Genomic DNA, 27,905 nt, shown 5'->3' with positions numbered 1-27,905 from the left:
ACACAGAACATGACAAGTGGTGATATCTTTATTTCAAAATTGGTTTTATTCACATTTTCTCAAGCAACATTTTTTAAAATTGTTTTATATTCATGTAATAAAAAAAAAAAACGTGGGATTTCTCTTAGTTTTTATGTACAAGCAAAAACAAATGGTGGAGGAAAAACAATTGAACACAAATAATCCATCCCTGTACAATAAAGTCAATACATTGAGAAGATCGAAAACAAGCATTGTGGAATAAAATACTGCCAGCTTGTCCCCCAAATGGCACCCTAATTCCCTACATAGTGCACTACAAAGGAAGCAGAGTGCCATTTGGGAAATAAATGGGCAGTTAGCACAGCAGAAGCTGACGGAACAGCACAGGCATGTACTAATAGGTAGGTAGTGAGGGGGAGGATAACTCGTAAGATGATTTCTTTTTTAAATCACCTTTTTCCTTCTCTCGCACGCAAACTTCCAATCCCTCCCTTTCACTGACAGTGCAACGTAAAAAAAAATGTTAAACAGCATGCAGGGTAATGGTCTCTTTACAACAGTGGTCCAGTGTGCAACAATAACACCCCCCCACCTAATATGGCTACCTACAACACTGTTACTCATTCACAATACTTCAATTCATTCCTTACATCCTTAAAACCTTCCACACCTCTCTCACTCAAGTTTTCCCCTACCAGGCTGGGCAGGCCTGAAATAATTTGGCTTCAATTGACTACTGTTGTGTTTAAAGTGAACCACCCCCTTGATATTGACTTGGTAGGCCTTGATTTGGCACCCTGCCTTGAGAAAACACATCTAGGGGATGTTTACACCTAAACTAGGAGCCATTGCTGTCAACACATGTACCGATTTGCAGTCCTAGTCCTGAACTTACATGTCTTACTCACACCTCTCTCTATTCAAGGACAGCCTGGTCCCAGATCTGTCTATGCTTTAACCAACTCCTATGGCTGTATTGTTAGAGGAGTTGGCTATAGCAAATGGGTCATTCTCACTGTCCCAAAAAATGGTGTAATTTTTCACATAATATCCTCTTGAATCACTGAGATTAGGATATGTACTTATCTAATTCATAATTGTTTTTTGATCAGATATTATGCATTTTACCAACAGTTTCACAAAATTCTCATTACCGTAACAGTTTTAAAAGGTTAAAAAAAAGTCATAAACAAATCAATATTTAGATATTGTTTAAAAATGTCTTCCCTAATGAAAAGGCCCGAGTTAAACATAACACTGAAAATAAAATTATACAATTACTATAAAATCGTAGTTTTCCCCCCTATTTGAGCTATTTAGCCATTTCAGTAATGAGAAGGCCAAGTGGGGTAAAGGGGGTGTTTGAGAATAAGAACCTTATTCTGAAGGCATAAAAGCTAATAAATTAACAACTTGTGCTCATATAAGGATTACTCCTCTAGATGATGCATCATGGGTGAATAGAACTTTATTAAAAATGTTTTACAGGAACTTGAATAAGTAATGAGACGTCCACAGACACTGTTTGTACTTAATAAATATTATACTTTAATGTAAACTCCAACTAGAATACCATTTGTATGATTTATGGACAAACTACAGCAACATATTTGGTGTTTTATTCAAATAGGTTACATTTTTGTAAAGATTATTTTTTAATAGACCAGAGAATTTAATCCAGACGCATTTCGGTAATGAGAATTTGGATGAAAATGTGAAATTTATTTCAAATAAGACACTTTCCCCAAAACTAGACATCTTATTCCTCAGAATGATAGTTGATTTTTTAAGATGTATCATGGTTTTGTAACTCAATTTGGTACAGACATTTTAAAACCGTTTTAATGATAATGACCCAAATACAGATCAGAGACCAGCAGGCTATTATAACGTATCACAAAACCTGGGTACTATTTCAAATGTTTCTTCTTGAGCGTCTGTCTGCTTTGCCTGGTTGGAGACACCAATACCAAACGTTGGGTTTGCATGTTTTGGCACTATTCTTTTGGTTCCATCAAGCATAGCTCAAGTATTTCAAATGATTTCAAATAGTATATGAACCTAAGTCCATTCTCTGTCTAGCTCTAGCCTACACAATGTACATACATACATAACACACATTTTCTCACTCGTACCACACAATCCACTCATCAGGTCTGCGTTCCAATAATCCATATTACGTAGAATGCACAGCTTCACTCTAGCATGCTAGACATGTGGATTTTGGAAGAGCGCGCCTGTTGTCGTTTTCTATAACTAAACCCTGAGTCACTCAGTGGAACACTCACTGTTTCAGGGTGTTCTAGATTCTATATCAATATTCTAGATTCTATGTAGATATTCTAGGATGTGCTAGATTCTATCTAGATGTTCTACAATGTTCGAGATACTATATGATTTTCTAGATTCTATATAGATGTTCTAGAATGATCTCGATTTTATATCGATGTTCTAGGATGTTCTAGATTCTATATGGTCTGTCTGTCTACTAGATTATGACTATCATCCATTGGTCCATACACGCTCATACTACACATTGTAAGTCCAAAATCGCACCCTATTCCCTATTTAGTGCAAAAGTAGTGCACTATGGGGAACATGGTGCCATTTGGGACATAAACACTGGTCCCTGATCCAACTGCTGTATATTATTGTGCATTATGTGGGAGGCCAGAAGTTTTTCCTGACCATGTGACCTGATCAGGGGGAATACTCAGGGCCCTAGTTATCAGCTATAACCAGGACCAGGAATTGTCCTGGTCTAGTCACGTGGGCTGGTCCTTTTTGTATTATATGTTGAGATGAATATCTCTCATACACTTAGACACACACAGACACACATTATGAGAACTTTCGCTCAATGTTCACTTGAGGAATCGTGTTGGCTTTTTGTAGCTCGTCTTTAGTGGAATGGGGAAGCCTAGGAATAATGACTGACAGCGGAGAGATGGGAGGGGTTTATCCAAGCTGCAGCCAATGACAGTCCATCTTTGCGCTGTCTGACAGAGGGGCCACACCCCCAGGGCTCCTTAGCCCCACCTCCTTTAGCATTCTCTTCCACGTGATTGGCTGCTCTGACATAGCTGGTTTGTGTGAGTAAATCAGGAGTAGATGGTGATGACTTCACTTCCTCCACCCCTGACCAATAGGACGCGTTCCAATCCCTCAGTTAGAACTTCCAGAAATTCCATATCTGACCATCGGTTAAGGACTGGTCTGGAAACGTTTTCTCAATAACAATAAAAAGCATAATACTTTAACTACTACAACTGCGTCTACTATAGCTATGACAGAACACACAGCTATTGGTTCATTTTCAATTCATTCAATTAAGGAGGTGAAAAATAAATCGATTGAAGTGGAATTGAGTCCAACCCTGGTACACAGGAAGAGAAGCACAGTCAACAGGAAGTAGGAAGTGAAGGATACAGTTTTCGTCTCCGGCTGGGTTCCGTGGCGGTCCCGGCATGTTGAGCAGGACCAGCCGAGCATCATGGGATTTGTTGACGATGACCTCGTTGAGCTTGACGGCCGTGTGCATCCGCCGCACGTTGGAGTGGTCCCTGGGAGAGAGACATCATTAATAACAACAACCATCAACAGTCATCCGTTTGTATGTGTCTCCATTCAAGTGTGTGTGTGTGTGCGTGTCCATGCATGTGTGTCTCCATGCGTGCATGTGTGTTGTGTGTCCATGCGTGCATGTGTGTCCATGCATATGTGTGTGTGTGTGACTTACGGCCTGATACTGAGCATATCTCTGAAGCCCTCTGGCGTACTACAGCCGGAGTGTGTAGCTCTGTACTGCAGGGCTTTCTCCTTAGTCCAGGTCATGTGGACTCGTCTGTTCTCCGAGGCTGACATCCCTCCATCCCTTTCCCTTCCTCCGGCTGCTCCTCCTCCCTTTTCGGCATTTCCTGTGGGGCCTCCACCCCCGTCGGTGTCTTCATCGTCGTCAGAACCAATGCTGGTTAGCCGAAGCATGGAGTTACGATCCTTTACCAACTGTGCCTGGGGGAGAGAATGTGTAACACACGTTTAGAAATCCTCCCTCTCCCCCCCCCTCCCTCAGAGAGATACACCTACAAAATACACTTAGTCACTGAGTACAGGGTAGGGCTGGGCGATATATCCAATTGATTAGAATTTTTGTTTTAACGTGATGTTCCAAATGCCTTCATCAAGGTTATTTTGTAATGTTTGAGCATTCTGTGTCTTTTTGGTCTCGTCTCCTTCGCTCCTTCTGTGCTGTGTGCCTTCCCACTCGCACAGACACCAAGCCCCTCCTCCTTCTGTGCTGTGTGCCTTCCCACTCGCACAGACACCAAGCCCCTCCTCCTTCTGTGCTGTGTGCCTTCCCACTCGCACAGACACCAAGCCCCTCCTCCTTCTGTGCTGTGTGCCTTCCCACTCGCACAGACACCAAGCCCCTCCTCCTTCTGTGCTGTGTGCCTTCCCACTCGCACAGACACCAAGCCCCTCCTCCTTCTGTGCTGTGTGCCTTCCCACTCGCACAGACACCAAGCCCCTCCTCCTTCTGTGCTGTGTGCCTTCCCACTCGCACAGACACCAAGCCCCTCCTCCTTCTGTGCTGTGTGCCTTCCCACTCGCACAGACACCAAGCCCCTCCTCCTTCTGTGCTGTGTGCCTTCCCACTCGCACAGACACCAAGCCCCCTCCTCCTGTCCTTCCCACCGTGCTGTGCTGTGTGCCTTCCCACTCGCACAGACACCAAGCCCCTCCTCCTTCTGTGCTGTGTGCCTTCCCACTCGCACAGACACCAAGCCCCTCCTCCTTCTGTGCTGTGTGCCTTCCCACTCGCACAGACACCAAGCCCCTCCTCCTTCTGTGCTGTGTGCCTTCCCACTCGCACAGACACCAAGCCCCTCCTCCTTCTGTGCTGTGTGCCTTCCCACTCGCACAGACACCAAGCCCCTCCTCCTTCTGTGCTGTGTGCCTTCCCACTCGCACAGACACCAAGCCCCTCCTCCTTCTGTGCTGTGTGCCTTCCCACTCGCACAGACACCAAGCCCCTCCTCCTTCTGTGCTGTGTGCCTTCCCACTCGCACAGACACCAAGCCCCTCCTCCTTCTGTGCTGTGTGCCTTCCCACTCGCACAGACACCAAGCCACTCCTCCTCCTGTGCTGTGTGCCTACCCACTTAGACACCAAGCCCCTCCTCCTTCTGTGACTCTTCCCACTTGCAGACACCAAGCCCCTCCTCCTTCTGTGAATCTTCCCACTTGCAGACACCAAGCCCCTCCTCCTTCTGTGCACATTCCCACTAGCATACTTCCCACAACAAAAAAATCCTAAAGATCACTTCTTCCTCTCTGACAACAAGCAGTTTAAACTCGCTATTTGCATTTGAGGTTTTTGGTCCAACAGAACCGGTCACACGGACACCTAAACACTTAGAGACATTATTTACTGTAATAGACATTTCCAACGATACCCTTTTTATGTCTCAACTCCCAAAATGTAGAACCGAGCAGACCCTGCTAAGACGAGAGTATCAATGAACATGATTGTGGATAATGAATGGTCAGGTTGTCACGTGCAGCATTGCAGTACCATATACCACTAGCAGGATTTTAACCACAGACTGTTATGTGCTAGCTGTCTAGTCTGGGTTTTAGAAATGTCCACAGACTGTTATGTGCTAGCTGTCTAGTCTGGGTTTTAGAAATGTCCACAGACTGTTATGTGCTAGCTGTCTAGTCTGGGTTTTAGAAATGTCCACAGACTGTTATGTGCTAGCTGTCTAGTCTGGGTTTTAGAAATGTCCACAGACTGTTATGTGCTAGCTGTCTAGTCTGGGTTTTAGAAATGTCCACAGACTGTTATGTGCTAGCTGTCTAGTCTGGGTTTTAGAAATGTGCAATGACCATAAAAAAAAACACATTTATATAAGGAATTGGCAACTTGTCCTCATTCTGAAAAATAAGCATCTTATCCAGGTAGGCTACTTGACTGAAATATCTAAACAACGTGAACAGGCTGTTGTTCAAACAGTTAGACACAGACTGAAAGGTGCATTCATAACAGTTAGACTGTTCTACCTTGTTAGCAAGCAAATAGATCCAAGTTGACGAGACATTAAATATTAAAATCAGCTGGTTACTCACTAGCACGTGTTTTTTTGTGCTTGAGAGATGAGACCGGTGTTCATTTTCTAGAATGCTTGATACCATTAGTGGATGTGCATTGTGCATGGTTACATTTGTAAGAAAATTGGCATTTTCATATACAGATTTAAAAGCCAGATCAGTAAGTATTGTAAAAAAAGCAGGTTAAACTATTTTGATAAAATAATTCAATTATGAATGGGTCTTATAGTTGTGGAAGGCTTATATTTAGCCTAGGTATAATTTTACAAACCCAAAATTCATAAGATTATTCCTGACTGTCTGAAATTGTGTATTGACCTTTAATTGTGAAACAAAGGCTATTTAGAGAAACTGTAAAAATATTGAGGTATATATTGTGAATCAGCCAGAAGTTTGAACAAATTGTAGCTATAATTTTTTGGACATATCGCCCAGCCCTATTATATGGTCATATTCATTAGGGCACACCGTAGAAAAACATTTTGGAACGGAAAACAAAAACGGATGTTTCTTATAAGACAAGTTTAGGTCATCCCCTCCCTGTTTCAGTCCGCTTTCTCCCGTTCGGTGCCTAATGAATACGACCCTGATACACACTCTCCAACACAGGACAGCTTACGTCTAGCGATATTAGCAATATGTAGGCTGCAGGATAGAGTCTGAAGTTGACTACGTAGTCTACGAGACAGTTCGGAGTCAATTACTAACTGAGCAGACAGCAAACTTACTTCATCTATACTCCAGCGAACTCGCTAAGGAAAACAACAATAGGCAGATGAGGTGAAGATGAACGCACACACACACACTTTTTCTCTCTCTCATTTTCACACACACACGCACATATGGAAACAGAACTATGAAACAAACACACTTGTTGAGGCCTCCGCACCTCTTTCTCCCGGTCAGACTTGGACAGCCTCATCTGTCTGAGCATCTGAGACCTCTGCTCCATCATCAGAGTCCTCTCATAGGTGTAGGCAGAGATGTCACTGTTATGCTAGGAGAGGAGATAGGGAGGGGGGAGTGAGGTGGAGAGAGAGGGGGGGAGGTGGTGGAGAGAGAAGAGGGAGGAGATAGGAGAGGGGAGATGGAGATAGCAGAGGGAGAGAATAGGGGGTACAGAGGAGAGGGGAGAGAGCAGGGGGAGAAAGGAGAAGGGAGGAGAGAATAGGGGGTAGTGAGGAGAGAGGAGAGAACAACAGTTTCTCATGGGTCAAATGAACAAAGCCTAACACATAGCTTATTAGCTAGCGCTCAATATTGAAATCAAAAGATATTTCTTGATCATCAGTACGGCATTTTTACATGAACGTTTGAGTAAAGTGCCTCAAGTTATTATTGGGTCTATGCAGAAACCTACCATCTCCACCACTTCAACATCAGCCTCTATGCGGAGGTGGTAGAGGAACGTAGCCAGGTCCTTCTTCATCTGAATAGAGTTATCCTCCATCTGAGCCACCGTGAAGATACGCATCGCACACTTACGCCACACCTGGGGACAGAAACACGACCACGTGTACACAACCTTTCGCTCTACGAGAAGATGATGACATGATATGACTAAATATTTCTCTGACCTTGTGTTGCCTCAGCAGGAAGGGCAGTAGCATAAGCATGCCCCCGTCGTGGACGATCCACCACACGTCAATGTATCCCTCCGCGCACGGCTCACTGTTGCCGGGGAACAGAGAGATGTTCTTGGGCACAAGTAGGGCCAGGTGGGCCGCTGTCGTCACACGCACCGTGTCTGGAGGAAACACACAGAGAGAGGGGGTACTGTTTATTCAAACCACAACGTCTCAAAGTTAGATGGCAGGTAGTAAAATTCAAAGGGCCAGTTGCAATGTTTGACAAACAGATGGCAGTAATGGTACCATTCAATGATTCCCTCTTGCTTCCCCCCCCTCTCTCTTTCACATCATGGCTTTTGCCTTGAAGCCTGATGAGAAAGCGCACATGCACACCTCTCCTGTACTCACTGATAAAGGTCTTCCAGGACTGTGGATCCTCACTCTGCCTCCAGGCCAGGGGCCAGCCCATAACCACAGTGTTGTGCCTCATCCCTCCTAACCCACTGGACTGGATCATGTGGCTGATGCCTTCCCTGGCCTTGTTAGCCACAATACACTGACAGAACCCTTTCACCTTCTCCTTGTCCATCTGGTGCTTCAGAGTCTACAGGGGGGGGTGAATAAAGAGCGAGATGGGAAATAGGGAGAGAGAGAGGAGGGATAGTGAGAGGGAATGGAGAGAGAGAGATGTTATAACACAATACACCTACAGATCCATCATGTGAGTCTGAAGGAGAAAGACAAAATTAGACGCCTGAAAGAAGGGAGAGGAAGAGGGGCGAAAATCAGAAGAGGTATTTAAAAAAAAAAAACATTTCTAGAGAAATGCACCAAGAGTGCTAGACAGAGAGACCAACCTGTTCTGCAGCCAGTGCCTCTCCGTAGCTGTGGAGATAGTTTCCAGTGATGACGGTCCCTACAATGGTTAGACCTTTACCTGCCTTCAGCTGAGATGCAAAGGTTAGCAGGCGGGGAGACTTGACATAGGCATCCTCATCTAACTTCAATAGAACTAAGAGCTGGGGTCTGGAGGGGAGAGAGAGTGATTGTAAAGGTGTGAGATTGGGTGTATATACATGGGTGGTTGTGCATGAGTCACTGTTAACGGTATACTGCTATACTTTACCTCCAGTTCTTGGTGTGTGGTGGTCCCTCTTCCAACCTCAAGAGGGCGTAGCGAGCAGCGCTGAGGGACAGACCCCGAATACCATCTCCCCACTCCTTCTCTGCCCTGGAACACACACATGAAGACAACTTAGAGATTCCTACACACACTTTGTATAAATATATTCATCTTCCTTTTGAATTATGAATGTAACACCTCCACAAAATATATAATTGGATTTCTGTGACCTCCATTCACACAAGCCCACACACACACACACACCACAAAATCTGAAACACACACACACAACTGGTTTGTTCCAGTAGGTCCCCATGGAAACCTACCCGTGGTACTCGATGTATTTGTAGATCATGCCAGCAATCACTATAGCAACAATAGCATAGTACCATGACGATATGAACATCAGTGCCAAGCAGATGATCATACCCAGAAATGACAAGGTCCTAGAGAGAGAGAAAATAATCCATCATCACGCAGGGCTCAACATTAATGCTTGCCCTCTTGTCCGGGACAAGTAAAAAATAACATTATGACAAGTTTTTATTTGAGTTTTTATTGTCGGACAAGAAGAATGGACAAGTAAACAATAATAATAATATAGTACAATAAATCACAAAATCAAAAATGACTCTGATCAGAATGGGATCAATTGTAATATTTTATAGGCTACCGAGGGTGGTCAACCATCCAGCAGGAGAGTCTTAAAGGGCCAGGGTTGGATTTTGAGACAGGCTAGAATATGCAGAGAAGCCAATGGACAGAGTGTAGCCTACATTTATATCCGATTGTCTATGGCAAAAAGTAACACATTTTATTTTGCATCAAACATTGATGTGAAAACACTTGTTACAGACCACATCATTTGTGACTAAAAAAGTGGCTAAAAAAGTTCAGACTTGAGAGACATAGAAAATAATCAATCACACTTGAAAAGTTCTCCATTTATAAAACGTTGATATGTAAATAGAGTATACGGAATGTGTGTGTGTGTGGACGTGTTTAACTATACTTGTGGGGACCAGAAGTCTCCACAAGAAGAGTAAACAAACAAAAATTTGACGAGGTCCCCACGAGGTCAAATGCTATTTCTAGGGTGTTTAGGGTTAAGGTTAGAATTAGTGTTAGGCTTAAGAGCTAGGGATAGGTTAAGGTTATGGTACAAGGTTAAGGAAAATAGGATTTTGAATGGGACTGAATTGTATGTCCACACAAGGTTAGCTGTGCAAGACTGTGTGTGTGTGTACCAGTGGTAGTAGGAGAAGCGTGGTCTCCAGTTGGGAGTTCTCAGCAGCGTCTGCAGAGCACAGGCCAGGTTCACAAACAGATAGCACATCAAGAAGAACCTACAGAGAGAGGGAGATGTGGGACTCAGGCTGCACTGAATCAGCATCCATACACTCAGACAAACAAACAATCACTCACACTCTCTCCAAGAAACACACACTCACATGGAGAGGATGGGTGCAACCAGGTCCAGAGAAGCAATGAGGATTCCCAGCTCAGCTATCAGAGCTGTCAGGAGCAGAGCCCAGGTAGGCTCTCCATTAGCCTTGCCATGACCAAACACCTGGACAGAGAGAACAGAACATCAGAGTGAGAGGAGTGAGAGAGGAATGAGAGAATGAGAGAGAAAGAAGAGCTATATATACTACAACACTTGTTTATCTATCTCACCCTGAGGAAGGGGATTATGTTGTCCTTGGCGATGGCCTGGAGGAGGCGGGGAGCACCCGTCAGTGACTGGAGGCCAGCGCCGCACGTCGAAAAGAAGGAGCCAATCACAATGACCCAGGGGGAGGGCCAAGACAAGGTGCCCACTACCAGGTTTCCCTTTACAGAGTCTCCAAACCTTCAGAACAACAGACAGGTCAGTTAGTGTGACTTCAACGAGTCTCAAAACCTTCAGATAGTGAAGTCACACTAACTGATCTGTCTAAGTCTCCAAACCTACAGACAGACAGGTCAGTTAGTGTGACTTCACAGAGTCTCCAAACATTCAGACAGAAAGACAGGTCAGTTAGTGTGACCACATAATGTGTCCTAAGAAGGCGAAGACACACCAATTTCAATTTACTTCCTAAATTGACTCAATTTAAATGAACTCCACCCTGAAACACACACACACACACACACACAGAGAGAGAGACAACAATATACTAACTTGTCTCTGAGCACCACTCCTTCGATGCAGGCTCCAAACAGCACCACACTGCTCAGGTCTGGCCAGGCCACTCAGGTAAATAACCCACTAGTCACATCACACCTGAACCACAACACAAGTCTGTCCCAATATCAACCCATTACCACACACTAAGCACCATGCAGGTGTGTGTAACTAGAATGATTCTATGACAGAGTTTACATGTGACATTTTCAATTAAAAATACAACAGCTTTGTTGTCCTTGGGTGTCTGAAATTGCCCCCTAAACCCTACACACTGCACTACATTTGACAAGAGCCCTAGTCAAATGTAGTGCACTATGTAGGGATTAGGGTCTCAATTCGGACGCAAACAGAGTTAATATGGAAGAGATTCTCAATTAAAAATCCGAAAGCTTTATTGTCCACAGTGAAGGATACAGACGAGGGAGGTAGTGAGGATGGCCATAATGGTTCCTATGGGGATGGAGCGCTGAGCATCTTTCAGGTCCCCAGACCGGTTAGAACCAGCCATTATACCTGGAGGGGGGAGAAGGGGGAGGAATTGTGAGGAGGGAGAGAGAGAAAGAAAGAGTTGGTGTATGAATCTATGACAAATTATTTTACAGCTGGATCAGCCTGTCCCAAATCTCTCCCTACAACTCGTCTCTGTTTCCGCAGAGCTGTAAGCACCATGGTGGGAGCTCCACCACTGCACTGCTTCTACCAATTCAGATCTACCAACATCAAGAGGTCCAAGGGGATCGGGAGGTACTGGGATCAGGAGAGACGAAAAGAGGAGGAAATATACCTGTGACTGAGGGGAAGAAGATTCCCACCAATAGCGTGAAGGAGGTGGTGATGTCAGCGAAGACATAGGGCAGCCGATTGGTGGGTGGGTGGACGGGTCTGGGCGAGGGGAGTGACCCTTTCTCCAGGACGTCCCCTTTAGTGAGGTAAACACTCCATATGTTCTCTATGGAGAGAATACTAATTATTAGAGAGAAAGAGAGCGAGAGAGAGCGAGAGAGAGAGAGAGAGAGAGAGAGTGTGACAGACAGAGAATGTACCTGTGATAACTCCACTGGACAGGCCTGGTATGCCAGGTATCTCAGAGATGTTGCTGAGGTTAAAGTAGTAGTCACAGGAAGCATTGAGGTCTGGGCCTTCACAGAACTGCAGCCACAGGGTCGTGGTCGCCTCAGAGGAGGGCAAGGAGAGATCAAAGGTTGACGGCACCGTGCCATTACCTAGAAGAATTGGTTGATTAGTTTATATTGGGGACGATAATGAACAAGCGAGCAAAGAGGTGGAGAATGAGGAATTCTAACAGTGGTCGAATGGCAGGCAGATCTAACACCTTCAAAGCCTTGATTGGCCTGTTAGGCGTGATTGATTAAGGCTTCAGCAAATGAGCCGCAAGTGGGCATGTCCCATAGTGAGATGTCAAACAGAATGGACCGAGAGAGAACATGAGGGTTAACATAGTCAATTATAAAGAGATTTTTTGTCTGTTTATGTCATTTTTCCAAATTGAAAGGTAATATTGACGGTTTTACCAGCGAGTGTGAGGTTGGTATCCACAGGTCTGGGTGGTTCTTTGGGCAGGGTGGTCTTGGCACAGGGACTATCATGGAGGATGTGTCCTGACAGGGTACGGTTACCCAGCATACACACCCTGAGGAGGAGGGAGGAGAAGATTAGAGCACGGGATTAGTCAATCACAGAGATGACAGTGAACGGATGGTCAATTAGGGCATCAGTCAAGTTTGTAAGTGTTTGGCAGTAAGAGTGGTGTGAAAGTCTTGAGAATGGGTCAATACGGGTACGTGTATGTCTCAATGAGAGTGGTTACAACGTTCTCAGGTTTCTCACTGGTGTTACCGGCGGTGAAAGTGTAAATCAGGCATGCCAATGGAAACACATCAGATTAGTTTCTTGTTTCTTTGCGACCAAAATGCGACCCATAATCAATTCCGATTACACCATGAATCTATCAATCAAACCGCTCTACAATCACAATGGAGGAACTCACGGGAAAGTGGGCGGGCTGAAGGCGGAGACCAGCGCTCCGGTGTAGATGGACAGGATGGAGATGATGACACAGGCCAGGAAGACGGACGCCAGCTTGTTGACATATTTGACGCCGACAAAGACCAGTAATGCCATGAGGAGGAGGAAGATTGATCCGTAGACCCTCATGTTGTTCAACATGGCTGCTCCCTCACCGTCCGGACTGCCGGAGACAAAGATGGCCGCCCACGGGGCAATGTACATCTGGGGGTAGGAGGAGAGCGAGAGAGGGTAAGATAACAGACAAGCAAAATCAAACGATATATTGGATTGGTGAGGGTGAGTTGATGCTGGAGTTTCTGATGCTGAGGTTATAAATGATGGTTATAATGAGGATGACGGTGAGGAAGAGGAGCGGGCGACGAAGGCTCTCCCACCCACCAGCAGGATCTCGATGGCTCCCAGGATGTACATGGCCCCGGCGAATGTGGTGCCCAGGTAGAAGCACAGCCCCACCGCCCCCCCAAACTCTGGCCCCAGAGAACGACTGATCATGAAGTAGGAACCACCCGCTGGAGAGGAGAGAAGAGGGGGAGAGAGAGGGTAGGGGAGGAGAAGTTTGGGAGAGAGAAGGGGAAGGGGTGGGGGGAAGAGATAGAGAGGAGAGAGATGGAGAAGGAGGGGGTGGGAGGGAGAAGGAGGTGGGAGGAAGGAGGGGGTGGGAGGGAGAGAAGTAAAGAGAAGAATGGGTGTTAGTATCATTATGGGCGTTATGGAAGAGGAAAACAGAGAGAAGGAGAAAGAAAAAAAGTAGAATAGTACAGTATTATGATAATGAGAGACAACACACTAAGGTTGTACCAATAACATAGGTCCCAAATGGCACCCTATTCCCTATGCAGTGCACTACTTTTGACCAGGCCCATAGATGAAGGAGGAGATCAATGGAGGAAATGTAACTTTGCAGATAGAAGCAAGGGTTTTGTCTTGACATAGAGCCCCTTACTGATTCTAACTACAATGTTATCAGATGGAATAGTTCAAATCAACTGAAATTGATTTGCTTCATATTCAAATATCACAAGAATGTTAGAATTGTTCAACGACAACTTTGACATTTGGGATATTTCCGGCGTGAATGTTGTTTCACTCAGAATTAGAATGATTTTATTATGTGTGTATAATTACTCATTCTATGTCTATAGTTTTACTAGTGGTGAATGGTATTTCTGGGTGAGGACACTATGTCTCAATGGGTACAGTCAGAGAGGGGAGAGGCAAATTAGACGTTAGAATGAACAGACAAACCTGACCCGGGTTCAAATATCATTTGAAATAATTTGACATATTTTATCTTTATCCTGCCTGGCGCAGTGGAAGCGATAGAATAGTTGGGAAACTGCCAGACTCCGCCCACCTGGCAGTTCAGGCAGACTAAACCAAAAGCTACAAGTATTTTTAAATACCCAGGTCTGACACATACAGCCGTCACTGAGATAGAGTTGCAAAATTCAGATCACTTTTCCAAAATTCCTGAAAACCTGGGAATTCTGGAGAAAGTAACCAGCATTTTTAAACCATAACAAACATTAAACATATACTTGGATGACAACAAGACAGAGGGATGGAGGGAGAGGGATGGATGGAGAGATGGATATAGGGATGGAGAGAAAGAGAGCGAGAGATGGATGGAGAGAGGGATGAAGAGATGGAGAGGGATGGAGGTAGGGATGGATGGATGGAGGTAGGGAGAGATGGATGTATGGAGGTAGGGAGAGAGGGATGAAGGGATGGAGGTAGGGATGGATGGAGATAGGGAGAGATGGATGGAGAGAGATGAAGAGATGGAGAGGGATGGAGAGAGGAATGGAGGTAGGGAGAGATGGATGTATGAAGAGAGGGATGAAGGTAGGGAGAGATGGATGGAGGTAGGGAGGTAGGGAGAGATGGATGGAGGGATGAAGAGATGGAGAGGGATGGAGAGGGATGAAGAGATGGAGAGGGATGAGAGGGATGAAGAGAGGAATGGAAGTAGGGAGAGATGGATGTATGGAGAGGGGGATGAAGGTAGGGAGAGATGGATGGATGGAGAGGGATGGAGAGAGGAATGAGGTAGGGAGAGATGGATGGAGAGAGGGATGAAGAGATGGATGGATGGAGTGGATGAAGAGATGGATGGAGGTAGGGAGAGATGGATGGAGGGAATACCTGGTACAACTCCATTGGTGGCGATGGCACTCATTGAGATAGCAGTCAGTAAAGTCTGCAGAATGAGAGAGGAGCAGTAGTTGTATCATGCATATATCGATACACATAAAGATACTCACTAATCACGATCTACAGGGCACTGCTCTTAACAGGCCTGTTCCAATTATCTCCTGTTCTCTTTATCTTAAACACTTTCTGGATAATTGTCTGCTAAATCACCAAAATGTAAAAATGTGTGTATGTGTGTCTGCATTTGTCCGTGTGTGTTGCCTCTACTGTGTGTGTGTGTGTGTGTTTGCCAGGAGTAGACGTGCTGCAGCTCTGTACCAAAACATGGCAATCTACTAACACAACTTAAGCCCACCTGTTGTAACGGTCATTGTTAATACAGCAAAGGTCAGAGGAAGGTGCGTCTTGTATCCATAAGTGTCCATATATCCATGACCTAGGAAATGTTTGAATCCTTCTCGACAGTAATGTGATTTGTAGATTCAAAACTCTGTGTGTGTGTGTGTGTGTGTGTGTGTGTGTGTATATTATCCTCACGCAGCAGCAGCATATGAAGACGATGCAGAGAGCTTGCAGCACACCGGCAGTTCCCACCACCCAGGTGAGACGCAGGAACAAGATCACCCCGAAGATGTTCTGTAGGCATGGCAGGTACACCCCCATGAACGTACCCATTTGGGGAGACTGGGATAGACACACAGGAGAATAGTGATCATTAATGCACAACGTAACAAAAACATGTTCTGCAGACAGGGCAGGTACAACCCCATGAACGTACCCATCTGTAGAGACTGGGAGACACAAATGGCATTAGATATGAGGGTCCTGTTCATTAGTGAACACCGTAGCAAAGCATTTTCCAAAAAATAAAAACTCCTGATCATATCCATGACGTGCTAGGTGCGATTATATTAGGTCAGACATCTTACATCCCTGGGTCTATTCTCTTCTACAGTACCTGTACGGTGCTGTAAGTCAGTGCAGTAAGGGTGGAGTCGTCAGTAACAAGGGAGTCAAAAGTACAACCTAAAAGCATCATGGGAATCACAGCGCTTAGATATTACTGCCAGGGATCAAAGAACCATGCCAGGCCATGCCGGGAGCAAAGGGGTCAGAGTGGAGTGTACCTTGTGGGCCTTTCTCTTCTCTCCTATGCTCTCTGCCTCCTCGTGCTCCCTGGCCCCCTGGGTCAGGTTGGTGTAGTTGGCCAGACGGTTGAGGAGAGAAGATACCTTCGGCCTAGTGTCCATCTCCTCCTGCAGGAGGGGGGGCAGAGAGAGAAAATAGGAAGAGATGAAGACATGACACTCATAAAACAGAGTGCATCAAACACTATTTATTGATTGATTGATGCTCTAACCTCAAAGAGAGCCAAGTTTCGGTCATAGAAGTCATCATCGTCCACCCCATGACTGTTGTTGATGTAGACATTGGACATTTTGGCATTGCCATCTCCTACACACACAGACAGAGACAAAGAGAGGAGACAGAAAAGGAGAGTGAGGAAGAGGAAGAGAGGAGACAGAAAAGGAGAGAGTGAGAAAGAGAGAGAGGGGAGACAGAAGGGAGAAAGTGAGAGAGGAAGGAGAGAAAGAGGGAGGAAGCAGGAGAGAGAGAGAGGGGAGACAGAAAGGAGACAAGGGAGAGAGAGAGGAAGAAGGAGAGAAAAGTTATACCTCTGTCAGCAGGGCCCTGAATCAGCTCTCTCAGTTCCCTCTCCTCTACCACCAGGGAGGACACACAAAAACACACGCACGCACGTGACAGTCTCAGACATGCATAGTTAAATACAGACATGTCTACAAACACACCGCGTCTTGAAAACACACACACAGGGATGATCCTTGTGACATCCTTGTCTCATTCATTGCTACACATACACACAAACATCTAAACTCAGCAAAAAATAAAAAGCATCCCTTTCTCAGGAACCTGTCTTTCAAAGACAATTTGTAAAAATCCCAAAACTTCATTGTAAAGGGTTTAAACACTGTTTCCCATGCTTGTTCATTGAACCATAAACAATTAATGAACATGCACCTGTGGAACGGTCGTTAAGACACTAACAGTTTACCGACGGTAGTCAATTAAGGTCACAGTTATGAAAACTTAGGACACTAAAGAGGCTTTTCTACCAACTCTGGAAAAACACCAAAAGAAAGATGCCCAGGGTCCCTGCTCATCTACGTGAACGTGCCTTAGGCATGCTGCAAGGAGGCATGAGGACAGCAGATGTCTGTACTGTGAGATGCCTAAGACAGCACTACAGGGAGACAGGACAGACAGCTGCTGAAAGAGGCTGGAGTGGGGGCTTGTAGGCCTGTTGTAAGGCATGTCCTCACCAGACATCAACGGCAACATTGTTGCCTGCGGGCACAAACCCACCATCACTGGACCAGACAGGACTGGCAAAAAAATGCTCTTCACAGACAAATCGCGGTTTTGTCTCACCAGGGGTGATGGTCGGAATCGTGTTTATCGTCGAAGGAATGAGCGTTACACCGAGGCCTGTACTCTGGAGCGGGATCAATTTGGAGGTGGAGGGTCCGTCATAGTCTGGGGCGGTGTGTTACAGCATCATCGGACTGAGCTTGTTGTCATTGCAGGCAATCTCAACGCTGTGCGTTACAGGGAAGACATCATCATCCCTTATGTGGTACCATTCCTGCAGGCGCATCCTGACGTGACCCTCCAGCATGACAGTGCCAACAGCCATACTGCTCGTTCTGTGCGGGATTTCCTGTAAGACCGGAATGTCAGTGTTCTGCCATGGCCAGCGAAGAGCCCGGATCTCAATCCCATTGAGCATGCCTGGGACCTGTTGGATCAGAGGGAGTGGGCTAGGGCCATTCCCCCCAGAAATGTCCGGGAACATGCAGGTGCCTTAGTGGAAGAATGGGGTAACATCTCACAGCAAGAACTGGCAAATCTGGTGCAGTCCATGAGGAGATGCACTACAGTACTTAATGCAGCTGGTGGCCACACCAGATACTGACTGTTACTTTTGATTTTTACCTCCCCCCCTTTGTTCAGGGACAAATTATTCAATTTCTCTTAGTCACATGGCTGTGGAACTTGTTCAGTTTGTCTCAGTTGTTGAATCTTGTTATGTTCACACAAATATTTACACGGTAGGTTTGCTGAAAATAAACGCAGTTGACGTTTCTTTTTTTGCTGAGTAAACAAATACATTTTAATCAGTTAGCATACGCTCTTATCCAGAGTGTACAAGACATTAGGAAAACTTTCCTAATATTGAGTTGTTGCTCTACAAGGTGTCGAAAGCGTTCCACAGGAATGCTGGCCCATGTTGACTCCAGTGTTTCCCACAGTTGTGCCAAGTTGGCTGGATATCCTTTGGGTGGTGGACCATTCTTGATACACACGGGAAACTATTGAGCATGAAAAATCCAGCAGCATTGCAGTTCTTGACACAAACCAGTGCGCCTGGAACCTACTACCATACCCTGTTCAAAGGCACTTAAATCTCTTGTCTTGCCCATTCACCTTGAATGGCACACATACACAATCCATGTGTCAAAAGTCTTAAGGATTAGAAATCCTTCTTTAATCTGTCTCCTCCCCTTCATCTACACTGAATGAAGTGGATTTAACAAGTGACATCAATAAGGGATCATGGCTTTCACCAGGATTCACCTGGTCAGTCTGTCATGGAAAGAGCAGGTCTCCTAATGTTTTGTACAGCCTATGCGGCAAACACAACCGTCACAGGAAACACAACCGCCACAGCAAGCACATCCTCCCCAGCAATACACAAAGGTAGCCTTATGTGTGTACGACAGGTGAGATAGTGCTCAACTGAGGTGTAGGGGTCTCTCTCCCTCCCTCCAGATAGTGCTCACCTGAGGTGTGTGCGTGCATGTGCGTGTGTCTGATGGAGCAGAATGTGATATCAGGAGTTAATGTGTGATGTGAATGGATCCAGTCTGTCAAATTCTATTACTGCTTTGTGGGCAAGACCGGCTAAAAATAACCATCTCGCGCTTGACCTTCCTTGAAATAACACAGCTGCCTCACTCTCTCCACTGCTTTTGTCTGTTATGGCTGCTCAGCCAGTACACTGCATCGTCTCAGCAGTGTGTGTGTCTGCTTCGGTAGATCAGCCTGTGCAAGTAAATTCCTAATCAATTTGTTGCGTTTCGTTTCTCCTTTCTTGATATAAATAACCAAAGCGTCACCCTTGGTCTATAAAGTGTTCATGAAATGCTTTCTCGCCTGCACACTACCATGGCTCATAGATACAGGCATTCTCTCTCCCAAACAACAGGCATATACACCATATATACACAAAAGTATGTGGACACCCCTTCAAATTTGTGGATTTGGCTACTTTAGCCACACCCATTACTGACAGGTGTATAAAAAAATAACAAATCGAGCACTCAACTCCATGTTAATGTCCATGACCTTGGAAATGAGACATTTGACGAGCGGGTGTCCACATACCTTTGGTCATGTAGTGTATATAGACAGACAGGGCATGAATGAGCATTTGGAATTGATGGTTTTACAGTGTTTCTGGACTTTAGAGATGCATCGAGGAAATACCACTGGCTTATGTGGACATTATATCCGATAAGTACAAAGGCTCTTTTCTCCAAGTTACCTGTGGGAAGCAGCTAAAACGAACCAATCCCACTCAGGGTTAGCATAGAAACAGACTGCTGTCAACTTCATCCTAGCCATCAACCAGTGGCTGAAATGGCTATGCCAGTGTACCCCAGCCCATGTGTGGTCACTGAACCCAGTACAGGGGAATCTTGATGATGTTCAGATCAAAAACATGCTCTCTCGCACAGACAACTTTTAGGAATTGCCTGGGCTGGAAGTGAAAGACACTAAATGTGCAGGCTTGATATGATTGACATTTCCCATCAGACTGTGGTCATGAAGCTAGCGGCTGTGAAAAAGGTGGCCCTTGCAAAGATTCAACATCGGTTTGCCAATGTACAGTTGAAGTCAGAGGTTTACATACACCTTAGCCAAGTACATTGAAACCCAGTTTCACAATTCCTGGCATTTAATCCTAGTACAAACTCCCTGTCATAGGTCAGTTAGGATCACCACCTTATTTTAAGAATGTGAAATGTCAGAATAATAGTAGGGAGAATGATTTATTACAGCTTGTATTTCTTTCATCACATTCTTAGTGGGTCAAAAATACATTCAATTAGTATTTGGTAGCATTGCCTTTAAATTGTTTAACTTGGGTGAAACGTTTCGGGTAGCCTTCCACAAGCTTCCCACAATAATGTGGGTGAATTTTGGCCCATTCCTCCTGACAGAGCTGGTGTAACAGAGTCAGGTTTGTAGGCCTCCTTGCTCGCACATGCTTTTTCAGTTCTGCCCACACATTTTCTATGGGAGTGAGGTCAGGGCTTTGTGATGGCCACTCCAATACCTTGACTTTGTTGTCCTTAAGCCATTTTGCCACAACTTTGGAAGTATGCTTGGGGTCATTGTCCATTTGGAAGACCCACTTGCGACTTAATTCCCTGGCTGATGTCGAGATATTGCTTCAATATATCCACATAAATTTCCTCCCTCATGATGCCATCTATTTTGTGAAGTGAACCAGTCCCTTCTGCAGCAAAGCACCCCCACAACATGATGCTGCCACCCCTGTGCATCACGGTTGGGATGGTGTTCTTTGGCTTGCAAGTCTCCCCATTTTTCCTCCAAACAATACGATGGTCATTATGGCCAAACAGTTCTATTTTTGTTTTATCAGACCAGAGGACATTTCTCCAAAAAGTACGATCTTTGTCTCCATGTGCAGTTGCAAACCGTAGTCTGGCTTTTTTTATGGCGGTTTTGGAGCAGTGGCTTCTTCCTTGGTGAGCGGCCTTTCAGTTTATGTCGATATAGGACTTGTTTTACTGTGGATATAGATACTTTTGTACCTGTTTCCTCCAGCATCTTCACATGGTCCTTTGCGGTTGTTCTGTTCTCGCACCAAAGTACGTTCATCTCTAGGGGACAGAACGCATCTCCTTCCTGAGCGGTATGATGGCTGCGTGGTCCTATGGTGTTTATACTTGCGTACTATTGTTTGTACAGATAAACGTGGTACCTTCAGGCATTTGGAAATTGCTCCGAAGGATGAACCAGACTTGTGGAGGTCTACAATTTTTTTTCTGAGGTCTTGGCTGATGTCTTTTGATTTTCCCATGATGTCAAGCAAAGAGGCACTGAGTTAGAAGGTAGGTTTTGAAATACATTCACAGGTACACCTCCAATTGACTCAAATCATGTCAATTAGCCTATCAGAAGCTTCTAAAGCCTTGACATAATTTTCTGGAATTTTCCAAGCTGTTTAAAGGCACAATCAACTTAGTGTATGTAAACTTCTGACCCACTGGAATTGTGATACAGTGAATTATAAGTGAAATAATCTGTCTGTAAACAATTGTTGGAAAAATGACTTGTGTCATGCACAAAGTAGATGTCCTACCCTACTTGCCAAAACTAAAGTTTGTTAGCAAGAAATTTGTGGAGTGGTTGAAAAACAAGTTTCAAAGACTCCAACCTAAGTGTACGTAAACTTTCGACATCAACTGTACCTCTCCCACAGGACATTCTAAGGGAAATTAATAACAAAACTTGTCAAGTGTTGATAAAATAAAAAATAAAACATCATCTTCCTGAGCTAAACGGTCTGGGTGTCCCAAATGTCCAGTGGATTTACACTGCTACCAGACTGACTCACCTGTCGAACATGCTCAACAGTGTCAACGCGACATTTAGCCAGAGTCTCCCTCCTCCTGGACTAGGAAGGTCCCACTGGCCAATGACACTAAGGGACAACTTCCTGAGCTTCATTAGGAAGGCCAATGGAAAACTGGACACTCGTGCTGCAGGCTTTGGAGTCTGGTCAGACCTCAAGGAGCTGTACAACCGGACACAAAACTGACACACAGACCACAGGAGGTTGGTGGCACCTTAATTGGGGAGGACGGGCTCAATTAACGTGTTTGATGCCATTCCATTTGCACCGTTCCAGCCACTATTATGAGCCGTCCTCCCCTCAGCAGCCTCCACTGACATGGACTGAGACTGTGACTGCCTGTGATTTAGTTGTGTTGTCGTGGAGGCTTCTGTCACCCATGACAACACTCCTGTTTTAGACAGATGCAGCAACGGCACCTCTGGACTGGCCTGAGGCTGCTGGGGAAACTTGCTGCTCTGGACTGTGCTGACGTTTCTGTCTTCCATTCCATGTACCAGAATACTGCCAGTGACGAGGACATTCTCACACTTACTGTTAAGGCGAGGCTGTAAGTTCTACTCACAAAACACAACCTAACACTCTGGTACCCTGCAAACCATGATCCCTTCTGTGTTTTACACCCAGAGTTAAATGTAATGGAGACTGTTTCACATGTTGTTAATGGTCGCCGTTCATACAAAGACATGTACATTGCAAGACATGACCGCCTTGTCGAGCTGGTACCTACTTAGGTGAGAAAGGTGTTCTCACCACCAGCATTTCAAATGTGTGCGTGCATGTCTGCTTCTTTAGTGCAGCCTGTGCCAGTTAATTTCCTGTTTGATTTGTTGTGTTTCTTTTCTCCTTTCTTGATATAAATAACCAAAGCATCACCAATGAGATAACCCAGCTGAGACTATTTCTGGAGCCAGTAATTGCTTATTAACATTGAGACTATTATTGTAACATAGAAGCTGATTCTGTCCAGAAGAATGATTGAGAGTACCCTGCCACTAGAGGGCGACATCACAAACAGTTGAGCAAATAGGCTAACAGTCCAAAACAGGGTAATGTTCATTAGGACATGCAATGGAAAACAAAAATGAGGGCTGCTTATTAGACAAGCCCAGACAGTCCATCGCTGTTTGTCTGTTTTTTAAATGTTTGGTGCCTAATGAATACAACCCATTAATAACCTAAAGTTGTCAACTTGTTGCGCACAAACACACACACACACACAAAGTGATGTGTCACCTTGATCTGTGTTGGTCCTGTCAGGCGTCTCGTTTTCACCAGTTGTGGTGAGCCCTCCCGACCCCTCACTTAGCGGTTCACTGCGGTTCACACTCTCCCGTGAGCCAAAACGTACGTGGCCGCGGCCGCTGGACCGGGAACTGATGTCCGGCGAGGTGTCTGACAGCCCCGGGAGGTCCTCAGCCTTGGTGGGCGTCACCGTGAACCGTACCGACGCCATTATTGGGTCTTGGAGGAATGGGGGTCAAGGGTTAGAGGTCAAGGGTCACCAACTACGCTAGCTCGGCTAACCAATACTAGGCTAACCTATGCTAAGCTAACGTTCAAGTGACTGTGCAGAGACACCTACTACACTTGAATCTGCACTTCCCCATTGAATTGGACTGGTTTTAATGGCACATATGGGATGAATGTCATGAGATATGTGTGCCTTTTTTTCCATTTGATGAATGTGTAATGGTTTAACAGAGACTACACATTAAAATTGTAAACAAATGAATTAGGTTGAGGAGTAAGCGGTGTCTCTAATATTTTTTTTTTTAAACTTCCCCTTCAGCTTTCAAGTCAGGTTATATTTTTAAAAAGAGGGAAGCAAAGTAGCGTTCCCTTTTCACTTCGATTAATATTATTGCATCTCATTGCTTGTTCAGAAACTGGATTAGTACGGTTAGTTCGTACATGCCCAAATGACCTGACAATGAACTTAATAATACTGGCTATCAATATGTACGCCTAGTCTCAAATCTGCCTCTCCTCTCGTATTCCCAAGTAAACATGGGTTTGTTTTTTTCTCTGTGGTTATATGCACCTCAGTGATAGCTTAGATTTCCTCTATGGATGACAATGAGTGACTAATGACGGATTGATTGGGGGGAACAGGGAAGGGGTAAGAACCAAGACAAAAGGAGAGAAAAAAGGGAGAAGAGCAAAGGAGGATAGCTGCTATTAGAGTTCAATTATGTATGGTAGGTGACAGTATACAAAAGGCATTTGTTTTGATTAATGAGCGATGACATGTAGGTCACTCAGTAACCTAACCTGACAAAGAGCAGAACAGAATCATGTGCTCACAAACACCGCTCAGGGGAGCAAACTGCATAGTTAACCAGGTGAGAACACTGACTGATAAACAGTCTCCTTGCTCTGACTCAATTATGTGAGGTACAAGTACCTGCCAAAATAAAGGAAACACCAACATAAAGTGTCTTCATAGATATACACATGACCCTAAGCATGATGTGACGTTAATTCCTTAATTAACTCAGGAACCACACTTGTGTGGATGCACCTGCTTTGTTTCCCTCATTTAACTAAATTGCTTCCTTTATTCTGGCAGTTACTTGTAGTTCAGTTGAGTAGTTGCTTTGGTGCGGTTTATAATTTAATTATTATACAAGAGCAGTTCCAACCGGATGGGCCAGCGGCAGCTAGAGCCGAGCCACATGCGAAGGCACTCATGGCTTTGTGCAGTACTGTGGCTGTATTGTAGACTGCTACCCGTATGTAAAGATGGGATGGTAGCTTATCAGTTTCGCAACATTTCGAGTTGTACTACTCGTTTTATACTAGACATTTTTAGCTAGACGAGGGGTTGGCAAATTGTTTGGGCAATCATGTCAGTTCGCGGGGTACACATGAACTGAAGCTAGTTAACAGTGCATTCAATTATTTTAGTCTCATAGCTAGTTTGAACCTTGATTGCCATCCCATGAATCTATACAAATGGTAGAGACAAGGACCAGCATCTGTAAAACTGGCCAGTATGCGACTGTTGAATTGAACTGCAGCCGTTTAAATTATAACGAACGCTTAGCAACTAGTTGGAGCATATATGTAAAGCGAAATAAGATTGTGTTCGCGGAGCAAGACTCATCAAATGTCCAGATGAAACATACTGATAACGTTACACCTACGCGCACTTGCTTGAAATATCGTACGACGAGCTAGCTAGTATCGGTTAGGCTAACATTAGCTGGCTGGCTAACTAGTAACTACCCTTAAACGTTAAGCCAATTATAATTTCTAGCTAGTTTGAACCAGTCAGGGAAAATTGTCATATCAATATATTCCAATCCCGCGGTTGAAATATATTTAGAAAAAAATAGTATGTTTTTAAAACTACAACTAGCATGGGTAGCTAGCTATAGCGTTTTTGTTGGCAAAACGATGCGGCATGTCAACAATGTATTAGCATGTCAATCAATGTATGCAAGCAGATGTTCCGTTGTAGTAAACAACATTTTCTTTCTGGAATTACACAACATAATGTGTACGGTCATTTGTGTCAACTTTCAAGTCATGGTATCGAAATAAACTAGACGAACACACTACTACGTTTGTATTGCTTATCATGAAAGGATCCCTTCAACTCGTTCAGTACATTAGCTACTTGTCGGTATCAGTCGACTGTCGTCCGTTGAATTTACAGTGGTACAGTAGCTAGCTGTTAGCCACGCCGCTAAACGTGTGACAGAACTCCACGTACCTTGCTCAACGGCTAGAAATTGGCAGAATTCTGCGGCAACTTCAAGGAAATATTTCAAACAATATACATAGCGCGTATATAGTACTCTCGTGTCCCTTGTATCCAGCTGCTTGGCTTGCTAGTGGTCCTCAAAATGAAATGAATCCATAATAGCTCCATGCATGTACTCGCCTCATCCTTTTGTCGGCACTTTGTCCAACAGTCAGAAACGCGTGCCAGCCCCCGCCTCTCAATACCTCTTTCGCTTGCCGTAATTTCGAACTCACGCATGCGGGGTAGGGTGGAACAATAAATCCCTAGACAAAAAGGTTTGTCCCAGATGAACCAAGAGTTGGGAAAGCAAGTGAAACAGTAGCTAGTAGAACTCAATGTACTGTCCACATTTCATTTATTCTCCAAGACATGTTCAGAACATATTGACAATAGTACACCTCAATTTGACTGCTCTGAAACCACATTACAAGAGAATCCCAATGCAGAATTTGATGTCCAAAACTATAAGTGTTCTGTAAACAAGACAGAAATAAAACAAACTAAATTTTAAAATACATTCTAGCAGAACAAACAACCTATATAGGTGCCAGCCTGAGACTTTCACATGCAGATATCTCAGGCTAGCCCCAAGGCAAACATCCTAAACAGATGTCAACAAACAAAAGCCATCTGCACCCCTTTGGCCCATGTCTGTCAAACAATGGAGGAGAGAGCCTCTCAAATCAATTGATAATGTGTGAATCAAAGCCTGATTCACACATACATGACAAAGCTGAGCTGTACTGGTTACATATCACAGCATGCTGGAAAGGACAATGTGAAGAAAAAAATATCCAAGCCAACGCATTGGGCCTACAGTTTGGGTCAGCCATGTTGCATTAATCAGCCATAAGTTATTGGGAAAGTGTTGTTCCATGCTTCAATCATAGTATGGGTCTAGGCTGCTGGGTCAGGAGGAGGCCGAAGCGTTTCTTCAGGGTCACCCGGTGCCTGGAGAACTTGTCATCAGGCGAAAAGCGGGCAGGATGGGCAGAGCTGGTGGGCTGGCCCAATAGATCCACCTTCTGTTGAGCCACGCCATGGGAGAACGTGAGGAAAGAGGGGTGAGAAGATAACATATAGCATGAACAAGTAGCCTTGTATAACTTGTCACATAGCTAGGATTTTAGTGTTTGACAGGCCCATTTTCTACATACAAGTTGTAGGGTCAGAAAAATAAGCTATTTGGATACGTGTACCAATCCTTAGAGAAGATTATGAATTGTGTAATTAGTTGACGTGCCATCTAAGCAGGACATAAAAACACTAACGTTAGCTAACTAGCTATTTAAATCAGGACCTAGAATAACACCATATAACGGTCTACACACAATGTAATAACACATTCCGTGAAAAATGCATTAAAATACTGAAAATGTAGCCAATGTGTATAGAGCAGACACGATTCTATCCCACATTGAATACTGCTAAACGTTACAGTAGTTAAGTTAAATAAATAAAAAGTAGCTTGCTAAACATACCTTCAATGTGTAAACTCTCTCCCCATTCTCGTTCAAATAGAATTGCAGGAACATCGTGGTAAATAACTTGTGCTTTTTAAGTTATAAACAAATTTACTGCACCGACCAAAGTGGACTTATTCACTTTTATTTGACAGAAAATGTATCCGTAACGTTCCTGCGCTCCACGTGCAACTTTTTGTAATTTGGTAGAAACTAAAAAGCGGATATCCGTAAGCAAAAGGATAGCTCTTCCGCAAAGCAAATCGGGAAAAAGAGTTTTATTTGCAGTCCTCATACTTGGAAAGAGTTTTCGTATTATAATAGTTTATAAACACATAGTTTATAAACACAGTCTGTACAACATTATTATAACGTTCTGTTTATAAAATAGTTTTTTTTGTCCCCATAATGTTTGATCATCGTAACTATCTGAGTTAGAATCAGAACTCGAAATGTTTATTTTCGAAACAAAATGAACGAAAAATGCAAAATGATAATTTGCGTGTGCGCACAGATTGCAAAACATCGTCCAAAACAAATGCCATAACAGGTGAGTTTATATATATATATATATATATATATATATATATATATATATATATATATATATATAGCTTCTCAAGTTTTTCTGATGATTAATCAAATTACCCAGTGGGATATCAATGTATTTTCCCTATTATGCTGGCTTTAAATACATCAGATTCGCCAGTCTTTATCATAAGAGGCGGCCTGTCTGTGATAGTTTATGACACTTACAAAGTTAGCTTTATTACATAGTTTA

General features: G+C 44.3%; 2 protein-coding genes across 5 annotated transcripts; both read right to left on the bottom strand.

Moving 5' to 3' along the window:
- Positions 1-95: 95 nt before the first annotated feature.
- On the bottom strand, positions 96-25,848 carry LOC112259731 (solute carrier family 12 member 6). 4 transcript variants are annotated; one of them, XM_024434350.2, is made up of 27 exons: positions 25,629-25,848; positions 23,952-23,994; positions 23,144-23,371; positions 16,520-16,614; positions 16,287-16,415; positions 15,697-15,843; positions 15,151-15,205; positions 13,384-13,514; positions 12,965-13,206; positions 12,489-12,607; positions 12,000-12,179; positions 11,741-11,905; positions 11,371-11,469; positions 10,951-11,008; positions 10,464-10,638; positions 10,238-10,356; positions 10,034-10,132; positions 9,113-9,232; positions 8,790-8,894; positions 8,521-8,689; positions 8,072-8,267; positions 7,670-7,839; positions 7,453-7,584; positions 6,964-7,089; positions 3,722-3,993; positions 3,412-3,545; positions 96-3,175 (listed from the first exon to the last, which is right to left on the bottom strand). In XM_024434350.2, the coding sequence occupies exons 3-27, from the start codon at positions 23,361-23,363 to the stop codon at positions 3,084-3,086; spliced, it is 3,549 nt and encodes a 1,182-aa protein (XP_024290118.1). In that variant the 5' UTR covers positions 23,364-23,371; positions 23,952-23,994; positions 25,629-25,848; the 3' UTR covers positions 96-3,083. The 4 variants fall into 4 exon arrangements, with proteins under 4 accessions (XP_024290118.1, XP_042185405.1, XP_024290119.1 ...); XM_042329471.1 differs by having other exon boundaries at positions 6,982-7,089; XM_024434351.2 differs by lacking the exon at positions 23,952-23,994.
- Positions 25,849-25,999: 151 nt separating this feature from the next.
- Positions 26,000-27,343, bottom strand: LOC112259776 (H/ACA ribonucleoprotein complex subunit 3). The gene is made up of 2 exons (XM_024434409.2): positions 27,143-27,343; positions 26,000-26,686 (listed from the first exon to the last, which is right to left on the bottom strand). The coding sequence occupies exons 1-2, from the start codon at positions 27,194-27,196 to the stop codon at positions 26,546-26,548; spliced, it is 195 nt and encodes a 64-aa protein (XP_024290177.1). The 5' UTR covers positions 27,197-27,343; the 3' UTR covers positions 26,000-26,545.
- Positions 27,344-27,905: the final 562 nt, after the last annotated feature.

Source organism: Oncorhynchus tshawytscha, linkage group LG10 (assembly GCF_018296145.1).
Source record: "Oncorhynchus tshawytscha isolate Ot180627B linkage group LG10, Otsh_v2.0, whole genome shotgun sequence".
NCBI lineage: Eukaryota > Metazoa > Chordata > Actinopteri > Salmoniformes > Salmonidae > Oncorhynchus > Oncorhynchus tshawytscha.
Note: the sequence above shows the minus strand (reverse complement) of the source record. Positions and strands in the feature narration are given on the sequence as shown.

Bases quoted from the DNA above. Each gene is read 5' to 3' on its own strand.
- LOC112259731 (XM_024434350.2), bottom strand. From the start codon at position 23,363: ATGGCGTCGGTACGGTTCACGGTGACGCCCACCAAGGCTGAGGACCTC. The intron at 16,416-16,519 runs GTTAGAGCATCA...CCCCTCCTGCAG, and splicing joins GAAACTTGGCTCTCTTTGAG to GAGGAGATGGACACTAGGCC. The intron at 7,585-7,669 runs GTCAGAGAAATA...TTCTGTCCCCAG, and splicing joins TCCTGCTGAGGCAACACAAG to GTGTGGCGTAAGTGTGCGAT.
- LOC112259776 (XM_024434409.2), bottom strand. From the start codon at position 27,196: ATGTTCCTGCAATTCTATTTGAACGAGAATGGGGAGAGAGTTTACACA. The intron at 26,687-27,142 runs GTATGTTTAGCA...GTGGCTCAACAG, and splicing joins AGAGAGTTTACACATTGAAG to AAGGTGGATCTATTGGGCCA.